This window comes from Siniperca chuatsi, linkage group LG11 (genome assembly GCF_020085105.1).
Source record: "Siniperca chuatsi isolate FFG_IHB_CAS linkage group LG11, ASM2008510v1, whole genome shotgun sequence".
Classification (NCBI taxonomy): Eukaryota; Metazoa; Chordata; class Actinopteri; order Centrarchiformes; family Sinipercidae; genus Siniperca; species Siniperca chuatsi.
In genome coordinates, this window is record NC_058052.1 from 15,284,321 (window position 1) to 15,295,357 (window position 11,037).

Below are 11,037 nucleotides of genomic sequence, written 5' to 3' on the forward strand. Positions count from 1 at the left end.
CCTAGTCCAAATATCCAGCTTCACATGCTATCTAGAAGATAAAGTCCTTCCTGTGTATCCTGATCTACTCTGTAGTGCTTCCTCATTTCTCTTCTTGCTGACCTGAAAAGGCAGTGAGAAACTGGATGGAAGGATTTATTTTGCATGTACAGATCAGTCAAAAATTTAGAGCCTTGTTAAAATAAACCAAAACAGCTGAACTAACACTGAAGTGGACAGACAACAGGTCCCTTCAGTCTAATATACATTGCTTTGTGATGGCATGACGCTGCCTAAGGGTTTGGACATTTGCATTAGCCATCACCACGTATTCAGGTAATATGGGAGACCTGGCAGAAAAGACAATTAAACGTAACAAGCTAGGATCAACAAGATTACCTATTTGTCTACTAAACTGAGCCTGCCATTTAAGCTCACGATAACTTACTAGGAAAGTCCATGCCATGAATGACAAGTATGAATCTCTCCTGAGTGGGTGTAGTGGTTTGCTCTACCAAAACAAAACCTTTTGTGCCATCTAGTGACCGCAAGCTGATTTACATGATCTTGGACTACGTCTCCCACCCACTCCATGATGTGCTGGTTAAACAAAGGAGTACCTTCAGTGGAAGACTCATCCCACAAAATGCACCACAGAGCGCCACAGGAAGTCATTCCTGTCTGTGGCCATCAAACGCTTTAACTCCTCCCTCTAAGCATTAGTCTGTATGACCCTAAGTCACCAAACTGGACATTGATCATTAACATCACTACAATACCTGAAATAAGTTTGCAATATTCTCTGTTTAATACTACTGTGCAATATACTCTGTTTTCAGATATTTATTTATTTATACTTCTATTACTGCTGTACAATATCCACTGTCTCATAATCATCTTAATAAGCTACACTTAACTTGACAGTACTCATTATTGCACTATTACTTATTACTTATATTATTACATTGTATTATTATACCATACATACTTATCAACCTCTAAATCCACTTTTGTACTTACTCTTATTTAGCTTTTATACTTATATTCACTTTGTACTTAATTTATCTTACCTGTATTATAGTGTATTATATTTTGATTTGCTTAGAACTTCTATTCCTGTGTGCACTGACGTGACAGTGAGCAGCTGTAACAAAAGAGTTTCCCCTCAGGGATCAATAAAGTATTTCTGATTCTGATCATTACTAGACATGACCACTAGAGGGCAGCATTTGTCTCTAATAGTGTAATTTCTGAGCGCATCTTTGTGTGAGAGCAACACATACGGAATATATGTGGAGGGCTGTTGGATTGAGGCGGCTAAAAACTGCTTTCTCAGCTAAAGCTCAGTCATTTAAATCATCAGAGCAGCTGGAAATGCTGCTAATGAGGTGCCCTTGAGCAAAGCACTTAAAGCACCACTGGAGCTGCTCAGTGGTTAACAGTGGCTGTATGTTCATGATGTAGGGCAACAGTAAAAATGAGCATCCAACAACAACTGACTCTCTTAAGCTAAATGAAGGTGAGGAATGCTTGCATGTTAAATTATAAAAAATATGTTTAAAATGATCACCATGCTGTTGTGACTATATATATATATATATAAAAAACAAGAAAAAAAAGACAAACCATGCAAATACTTTATTACCACAAATCTATAAATTACACATCAAACAGTATTACCAAAAAGCTTCATCAAGTTTCCGGCAATGTGATAAGGTTGGTGACACACAGTCTTTCATAGGCACAGTGGGTTTTCACACTGTTACCATTAACATTTTAATATGAGAACATTAGTGTTTCAAGTCTCTTTCCCTGCACAGTAAGGGACACTTTTGAGTTTGGCCTTGCAGCTATTATTTATTATTTTTGGTCTCCAGGCAGAGTTGACCACCTGACACCACACTCTCAGTAGCTACAAACCAGTGACTGGCTGACGTTCCTGGCGTAACTGTTACATGAATCAGAATCATTTAGTTTGAGTCAACATCTCGAAATGTGCAGTGACGTATATATTTGGACATATATTTCCACATCTCATGACACCTAACATTGCCCCATTTATAGTGTTGTGTAACGTACTACACACATAACTGGGGACATAGTGGGTAAAGCTTAAACTTATCTCAGCTTTAACACCTCAATTAGCGTGAATACAAAATCAAGAAGCTGACATCTTTTCAAGCTAATATACATACAGTACATCATCTCACATGTATATCAACATATACACCACTGAACTACAAAACTACTTAAAGTCAGATCACTGTATATAATTATAAGTATGCATGGTTAGTATGAGTGGTAGGATGAATTTAGGAAGACGTATAAGGCAGTTCTTGAGAGGCAACAACTATATAAAGTTGTGAGATACCAGGAGCCAGTCAGAGGTTTGTGACGCCTTTATTATTCAGGTGGTGATGTGTCTGCAACAAGCAACAGTGCAGTGCCAGTATACCGCCATCTGATCAGTGCCAATAAAAAGGCCAGACATTATGGCATTATGAGAAAACTATCTCCAATACAGTTTCACTTGTAACTGTAAGTTAGTCGAGCTGATTTGTGCCCATATTGCTTTTCCCAGAAGTTAATTCAACCTAGTTCCAGTTTCTGGACACATCAGAACAGTATTCAGGAGAGACGGGCAGGCTGTGCTTGTAGACTCTCAGACATACAGACTAAAAGTCAGTTTTGAATCTCAGAGGTTTTGGTCAAGTCAGTGGAGTATTCTGTGGAGGTATCTCTCTGGGTTGTTCTCTCCTCCTCTCCTCAGTCCTGAGCTGGTTCTAACGGGTCTCTCAGAAGTCCCTGCAGGGCCCTGGCTCTCAGTTAGCACCACTGTGGACCCTTTACCTCTTCCTGTTGTCCCTGCAGAGGTGTGTCGGTGTGGCTCTGGACTGCTGTGTGCTCCTGCCTCAGAATCACTCTCCTCCCCGGGATCCTTCCCCTGGCTGCTTGGCGAGCTCTCCCCGATCCTGAACAATATTAATAGTTTTGTTGAAAACAACATGGACACCAAGTGATTAAAAAGTCACTGTAATTAATATTGTGAATGTATATGAAGTCATCAGGTTAGAAGTTTTTCTACCTGAGGTGATTGAAGGCTCGTAGCCAGTGTGAGCCCAGTATGTCTCTCCCGTTGGTCCTTAGCCCTCTCTTGTGACTTCGGGCCCTCAATCCTATCAAGGCCTGAGCCAGTTCAGCCTCATCTCCGTGGCCCCAAACCAGCTGGGCCCTCTGCTCCGCATCCTGGTCCCCCGCCGCTCTGAACAGTCTCTGGAGCTGCCACAGATTCACGTTGCTGAAAATGTTCCCTGAGCCAGCCTTCCTACTCCTCCTCTCAGCCAGCCGCCACAGCGAGGAAGGGCCCACCACGATGGAGGAAGGAGGGGAGGCGGTTCCGGTATCCATCCAGAGAAACACGGGCAAAAGGTGGCATAAACTGGCTCTACTCTGTGGAGAAGTCAGTGAGAGTTTCCACTCATTATGATGTGTTTGCAAAGTGGAAGATGACAAAAAAAAAAAACAACATGTAAAGTACATGAGCACAGACTGCGTCACAACGCCTGAAACACTGCCAGTCAGCTGCGAGTCTGATTCTTTAATCCTACTTTAGGAAGTGAGTGACGAGCTGTGCTTTAAAGCCCATTAAACTGCAGATGGCAACTTCATCTCTCTTTATTCACACATGGTTTTAAGTGGGACACTAACAGATGGGTATTAGCTGACTATGATTGCATGTGGGTCAGCGGCCTTTCCACTGAAACGACTCTCTTTCACCTTGACAAAATTATCTTAAATAAAAAAGGTCCACTTAGTAGCTTTCAACAGCAGATCAACACATAGATGGAGTTTGCGCAGATATAAACTCCACAGATGAGGACCAGGAGTTAAGATTATTTTGTCAAACCTATTATTTCATAGGTCAGGAATAAAGTCTCACATTCTTGTTTAGTTAAGACCAAAGAGGTCCAAATCTCTTACTTTCCTCATTACACATTAACTGTTCAGTCCTATATATTTCTTAACTGTTCTGTAGAGACTGTGATAGATTAGAGTGTTATGTGAATGCACGTTTAACATCCGTGATGTCTAATCTTTTCTTTACAGGATAGGTCTAAGCAGAAATAGAAAGGAAAACAATACACTACATCACAATCAGCTTATAAGCAAGAATTTGAATTGTCCTGTGCATAACTCCGAAACAGCAATCGGGTTATTTGAGGACACGTCTGTGATTTTTTTCCCTACAGATTATTATCATTATGGGATGCAGCTCTACACAGACAAACACTTACACATTCACAGACCTATTTTTTTTTGCATCAGAAGTAGGTTAACATTAACTAAGCGTCACAGGCTTATCCATTATTTCCCTCCAACCGGTGTCTTGACAGTCAACTGTTTGCATACTGTTAAGGCTCACTGCTGCAGAGATGCCGGATCCTTTGCAAAACTAAACATTTGTTTTTGCTATAAAGAGTCTCTGAAAAAAAGCAGTATAAAAATCATCCTTGAAATATTTGTGGTCCTACCATATAAGAGAAAATACGATGCAACGACTGAACAACAACAATTAGGCTGTGGGTAAAAGGCAGTAAACAGGAATCCCGTGAGAGTCATGTGAAAAATGAAAGGTTTGCTTACCCGAAGATGAACTGATATATTCAGTACACTTTGCTCCTACAGCTTCTCCCTCTGCATTATGTGCATGGCTGCTCCCTTGAAGTGAAAACTTCCACAACCGCGGAAATTTCGCAGATCGTTTGTCAAGCTTCACCTGCAATCAATTTCTGTCCTTGAGCCGACTGTCAATCACAAATAAATGTCGTCAAAACGACCAATGGGGGTAGAGAGCTCTTCTGTTCCCTCCTGCCGGGGTTGGGAAAGAGATATATTTCGACCAATCACGGGTTTGGGGAGGAGATGATGGGGGCTTGGCTCCGCCCCCTGGCCACGTAGGGTGGCTACGCTGAAATCCATTGACGTCAATGAATCAGGCTGGCACGAGAAACGCTTGTCAGTGATGTGAGAGTGAAGTAACATGTGAGCATCCTGCGCTGAAACACGCAACCAAGATGACGCAGGGGCCCCTAAACATCTGGGCTATATGAACATGAACGTAATATTATTACACAAACACTGTTTCTTTGTTAGGTTTTATTTCCAGTGGGAAAAGAAAAATATTATATCATAATACTGGCTCCAGTTAAAGAAACAAAACTATTGTCTACATGCCGAAGTAGAAAGCCTGAGAATTATTATGTTTTGCCCAAATCTCTGTAATTCTGTCTCTACACGCATTTGCATTTCGTCATACTTGGCTTTCATAAAGACTTCTTCTCTCCGAAAAGACAGGAGGAGAAAGGTCACGCTCCCCAGGGGGAAACTGCACCACGGGGAAATACATCAGCAGATGAGTGGTCATGGATGAACCCAGCAGTCCAGCAGAGGAGGAGCAAGCTTTGAATTACAGGCCGACCCCTCTCCATCAACCAGCCCCCCCCCAACACAGACCCTGCATTCAACAGAGGAAACGGAAAAGACGAAACATACAAGAAGGTTTTTCATTTCAAAACCCCGGGGCTGTGGAAAGAACAGAGAGTTCCTTTTTTTATACCTAAACGTGTCCACTTTTGGCTTCATTGTTAGACAACAAACCCGGACTTCCCCCCGGTTCTGTCCACTTTTTGCCCATCTTTTCCCCAGCTGTTTGCAGCTGGCAGAAAGCACCCGCCCTGTTCGGGAAAAGGGGACCGAGAGTGACCGGAGGAGGAGAGAGATGTCACCCCAACCTCCCCAGCCGCAGGTGAGGAAGAATATCCTGAAGTTCCTCAAGAGTTTTTTGGGAATAGTCCGGATCCTGCAGATTGTGTTCGGAGCCGGGCTGTGGGTCACCATCGCCGCCAACAAATACGAAGGATCCATCCACTTCGTCCTGTTCGTCGCAGTCCTCTTCTGGCTCCTCACCCTCGCCCTTTTCTTCATCACCCTCCTGGACAAGCAGGACCTCGTCCCGCTGCTGGGAGGGGAGCGCTGGTTGTCCACCAACCTAGCGCACGACGTGGCCGCCGCCGTGCTCTACCTGCCGGCCATAGGAGTCATGATCTACAAGACGCACCGCAACTCGTACTGCAACCTGGAGCTGTACACGCACCTCTGTCTGTACAAGATCTACCTGACAGCCGCCGTGTTCGCCTGCCTGTGCTGCCTGGCTTACCTCCTGTCGCTCATTTATGGGGCGTGCAGGAAGTGTCGGGGAGAACAGACGGTCATCTGATGAGACTGAAGGGGGGTTGATGGCAACAGGGTGGGAGGGAGGGAGAGTTGGGGTATGGGTCCTTGAGGGGGTATCCACAGCAAGATGAGGAATAGTTAACTTCACTGTAATTTAACTCAACAGCTACTCTAATCAAACGTTTCTCTCTATTGTCCCCCCGTGTTGAGGCAGAATCATTCCTATTGTCAGTGTATTTAAGGGACATGGAAATACCCAAGTAGCTCCTGCTACAGAGGCCTAGCTACCCAGGATGGGAGTCTGATTGGAAATGTGTTTGGAGGCTATTGGGTAAGTAGGTTATTGTACCCCTACAAGTGACATGTGTTTGTCTCCTAGTTGTAGTTAAGGCCATGCCTCCACCTTTTCCCAGTAATTTAATGTAATTGTCCCTCATAAAGAGTCATTATAATATTCCTGTAGGGACTTATTATAGTGGGCTAGCAGTATATTCAGTGATAATTTTACAGTACAATGACCTCAACATACGTTTAGTAGATTTGTGATGGTACTGTCCATCTAAAACCTCTCATATGATTATGACGATAAGTTGATGAGTTGTCTTCACAAGGGATTTTTTTCACTACCATTTTTAAAGTATATCTTTTTTTATGTGTTTATGTATGACAGCAAACTATACTGAACAGCGTGATGGACTAAAACACTTGTGGATATCCTTTACACCAGCTCTGTTTTTGTTTTGCCTGACTCAAACATTACAAACAGTTTTAACAGTGCCTTTCTGTCAGAATGCTGTATACTCAACAAGGTTGTGACTACAACAACCCAACAACATGGATGTGATTGGTGCTACTATGTGTTTGCTGAACAAAAATATTCCTGAAGTGCTCATTATGTAAAGCCAAAGAGCAAAAAGCGCACGAATAAAGACCAGTAAGTGAGAGCCAGTGAGATGTTTCTTTGGTTGTGATCATGTATTGGTACAAAGAAGCGTTTTGACAAGCTGCTTGAGGAACACATTCGTAAAATGCTTTGTTAATTTAGAGAAAGAGCTGGGTCGCGTGCACATATTGTGCTTTTGGTGGCTTTTTCCAAATGAAACACAGATTTAGAGGGACTAGTGACGGAAGCCCTCAGGAACTTCCTGTTGGGAGATAAAAGCCTTGGCCAATCAGCAGGGATCATCTATGCCACTTGACCACATGAAAGACATGGATCCTTAGACCTATAGACAATGAGAGAGTCGCTTACACATGCACACACACAGACAATGTGTAGCTAATGCATGTGCTGTAAGATAGAGAGAATGTGTGTGTTGCACGAGAGTTATCCTACTGTGGAAACAACGTGTGTGTGTGTGTGTGTTGGGTGTGTGATAATCTGGAAAGAGGCTTGTTCTTACCGGAACAGTCTGTTGGGGTTCTGGAGGTGGGCTAACGTTCAGCCAATGAAAATGAAGCCAAGCGGTGGAAGATGATTCAATGTCTCGTCTATTCCAGTGAGCATGCAGTTCTTAAAAACATGCTGCAGACAAGTTGCTTTTGGTTGCCTTTTTACAGTCAGCAAGAAAGTACCATTACTATGTGTGAACAGCTGTGTAATTTTCAGACAAATATGTATTTATGCTTTGCACGCTTGTTGCCGGTATTGGGATATGTATGTGGAGAGAAAAGCTACAGATTACTCACACATAAACACACACTTCACCTTTTTGGGCATTTCTTTTCTTTTTTTTTGGAAAGGAGCATTAAAAATGCTGCATTTCACAGCTCCAGATTCACAATTGAGAATCAAAAGGCAACCAAAATAGGTGTAGAAAAAGGGGTTCGAAATATCTTTTGCTGAGAATATCTGCTGTTACCTGATTCATACAAGTATCCTTGAATTATTTAGTGCATACATTTCAGAGGCAAAGTGACCCAGGAAAGTGGCTAATTTGTATTTACTCAGTCTGTACTTATATGTTAAATTATGCTGAAAGAACAACTTCACAGTAAATCATGCTCTGGGTCAGAGGTCTTTCTGTGCAATGATGAGGGAAAATACAGTGTGTGTATGTGTGTGTTGAAGTAACATCTGCCAGAGTTACAGGAGTAGAAGGGTTAATGTTAACCAGCTGCAGCACTGGGATATAAATCTAGCAGGAGGAAAGGAGTTGCCCCCCCCCCACACACACACAGCCTCTTCCCCTCTGAGATTTCTACAGAAGTGTTGTCCTGTCCACGTGTCAGCGCCTGTGGAAACACACTGTTGTAAACAACCAAATGAAGACAGTACACAACAGCCCAGTGTTCTGCATAAATAAAGCGCCTAATCCAGGGTTCAATTTGATATTGAGAGTAACCATGGTGAATCATTTAAGTTTTGGATGACTCACAACTATAGCGTATGCTGACAATTAAGGCCAGAAAAGGATTCTCCACATTTACCCTGAAAGTCTTTTTGAGCCTACCACACTAACAGGCTCCGTATTATCACACACTTTATAGATGTCATGTCTGGTCAGATTTTGTGTATGAGCCCATTTTGAATTTAATCTTTAACATCACATCCATGTCCAAACAACAACAAAAAAAACCTGTAATCACAGGTAATAACACAAATTTGGATTCCTACCTCCTGACACCATTAGAAGGGTGTGGGCACCACAAGAGTGAGGTTGTTGTATTTTATTGTAATTTTTTGGACGTATAGAGCCAGGCGCTTCTCTGGAGTGCCAACTGTGTGATATTTATTTTGGCTGCTGAACCAAAGACACATTTCCTGTATGTGCTCTCCCACCCGTCTGCAAGAGACCACCCGTCCAATAGTCATCATAACCCTTCCAAATGGTTCCTCTGGCCCTCCCTGAAAGCATCATGCAGATTGTTGCCATGAACTGATGACTAACTTTGCCATATCAGGAAATAAGCACCAGTGGTGTAAAAACTACCCAGAAATTATAATTAAGTTAAAGCAGTGGTTCTCAAACTCTTTTGATTTGGCCCCCCTTTAAAACTAGAAAATCCGTGATTGGATCATTGGATCATTGGATCATAATCCGTGGGGTTGCAATTGAGTAAAAGTCAAAAAGTTTATACTTTTAAATGTACTTAAGTATTAAGGTCAACTTTTTTTTAAATTTCAAATTTGATTTGAAACCCTTTTTGAATGCAGAAATGTCATAAGATCAGGCGAGGCAAAGGAGACACTTCATTAAATAAGAATCTGAACCTCCTCACAGCCAGTATGAACAGGAGGAACAATTACAGTGACCAAAAACCATTTCAATGTACATATGGTAATGTCAGTATTGTTTTAAGACAGACTTGAAAAAATGTTAACTTATCCTTTAAACATTTTTGGGATTTTTTTGCATGCTCTGCATTATTTAACAGGAAATTCAGATTTAAATTTAAATTTTATGTTGCACAGTCCTGACATTCATCTCAGTAGCCTTGTTTTCCAGAGCCTGGAGTTTACTGAACCAGGTGTGTCTGCCTCTTTTTTTTCCTGCTGACAGTCCTCGTCTCTTGTCTCGTTTTGGGAGTCTACATGTATGCACATGAAACACGAAAACACAGACACACGTACCCAGCAGCGCCATGCTAACCACACTTTCATCAGATACTGCTGAGATGCACATTCCACTGCAGAGGAGAGGGAATGAGGGACTGGGACAAACAGATGGAGACTGACAGAACAAGTGAATGAGCAGAAAGAAAGCAAGAGTGAGAGGGGAAGATGTGCAAAATGCCTTATGTAAAGATCAAGGCAGGAATCTGAGATTGACATTTCCTGTCTGTGTAAGGCATGAATCGGCACAGTGTTCCAGGCATATAGGCCTTGTAGTTTGCCTCTGACACTCGCCAGTTTCCTAACATGGTGATTGGGGTTACTGATTCCACATCTGTTACAGCAGCTTTTGCCCACACAATACTTCTGAATGGGCACAGTGTTCATGTGTTGCGTGAGGGCAATGGCAGCCAGTAATAGGAAATGATGCTATTTATAGAGCCTTGAAAATACCACTGCTTCCTTCACTCTGCCCATCTTTAGCCAAGATGTTGAGAGTGTGTTACAGAGTGAATGAGTCTGAGAAAGTTAGAGAGAAAGGGAGGGAGAGAGTTTATTAGTTTATTAGTGGATGAATTCACTAATTTCCTGTGTGAAATGTACTTACTCTTGGGCATGTACTAAAAACTTACGTTAGCAACACATCCGTCATTCATCACCTGTAATTTTGACCTCACCGAAACATAATGTCAAAGAGGGAATTAGAAGTGATGATTACTTTTCCGATGACTAAAATCCAAGGTGAGACACTCTCAAAGAGGAAAACTCTTTATGAACGCTGCATCTTTAGAGCAGTGTAAGCGAACACACCCTGGGAAGTAAAACAAACATTCCTTCCAAGTGTGGATCATGGAGTTCCTGATAATAGCTCACATGGCTCAGAACTGTTTCCCAGCCTCTCTTTTCCCCCAGTTTTCACACACAGAAGCCCAAATTCTTTCTGTTACACCACACTGCTGCAAACAGCACATTTAAAAGCATATTTTCTCTTCTCATTAAAAACGTATCCCCTCAGTTTATTCCGGTCATAAAATAAGCAAATATTACTAAGACCATGATATTGGAAAAAATAGATTTTTGCATTGTTTTATATATTAGCATTCGTACACTGCATTGTCAGGATTATGAACAACAGTTTGGTAGCAAACAGCAGCAAAATAAAGTCAAAATAACGTCCAAAGTCCTGAAGACAAATTGTTGGAAAAAAACTTGATATCTAAAGGTATGAAGTCAGACACCAAGTCAAAGTCTATAGCTCATTGTTATGC

General features: G+C 42.0%; 2 protein-coding genes across 3 annotated transcripts; one reads left to right on the top strand and one right to left on the bottom strand.

The window, feature by feature from the left end:
• Positions 1–1,602: 1,602 nt before the first annotated feature.
• Positions 1,603–4,780, bottom strand: LOC122884175 (arginine vasopressin-induced protein 1-like). 2 transcript variants are annotated; one of them, XM_044213655.1, is made up of 3 exons: positions 4,624–4,780; positions 3,065–3,429; positions 1,603–2,951 (listed from the first exon to the last, which is right to left on the bottom strand). In XM_044213655.1, exons 2-3 carry the CDS (start codon positions 3,385–3,387, stop codon positions 2,693–2,695), a joined length of 582 nt encoding a protein of 193 aa, XP_044069590.1. In that variant the 5' UTR covers positions 3,388–3,429; positions 4,624–4,780; the 3' UTR covers positions 1,603–2,692. The 2 variants fall into 2 exon arrangements, with proteins under 2 accessions (XP_044069590.1, XP_044069591.1); XM_044213656.1 differs by having other exon boundaries at positions 3,065–3,424; positions 4,624–4,760.
• Positions 4,781–4,962: 182 nt separating this feature from the next.
• Positions 4,963–7,157, top strand: marveld1 (MARVEL domain containing 1). Its single transcript, XM_044213657.1, has 2 exons — positions 4,963–5,098; positions 5,335–7,157. The coding sequence occupies exon 2, from the start codon at positions 5,759–5,761 to the stop codon at positions 6,254–6,256; it is 498 nt and encodes a 165-aa protein (XP_044069592.1). The 5' UTR covers positions 4,963–5,098; positions 5,335–5,758; the 3' UTR covers positions 6,257–7,157.
• The last annotated feature ends 3,880 nt before the right edge of the window (positions 7,158–11,037 follow it).

Excerpts from the sequence above, each read along its gene's own strand:
- marveld1 (XM_044213657.1), top strand. The coding sequence starts at position 5,759 with ATGTCACCCCAACCTCCCCAGCCGCAGGTGAGGAAGAATATCCTGAAG.
- LOC122884175 (XM_044213655.1), bottom strand. The coding sequence starts at position 3,387 with ATGGATACCGGAACCGCCTCCCCTCCTTCCTCCATCGTGGTGGGCCCT. Across the intron at positions 2,952-3,064 it reads CGAGCCTTCAATCACCTCAG|GATCGGGGAGAGCTCGCCAA; the intron begins GTAGAAAAACTT and ends AATATTGTTCAG.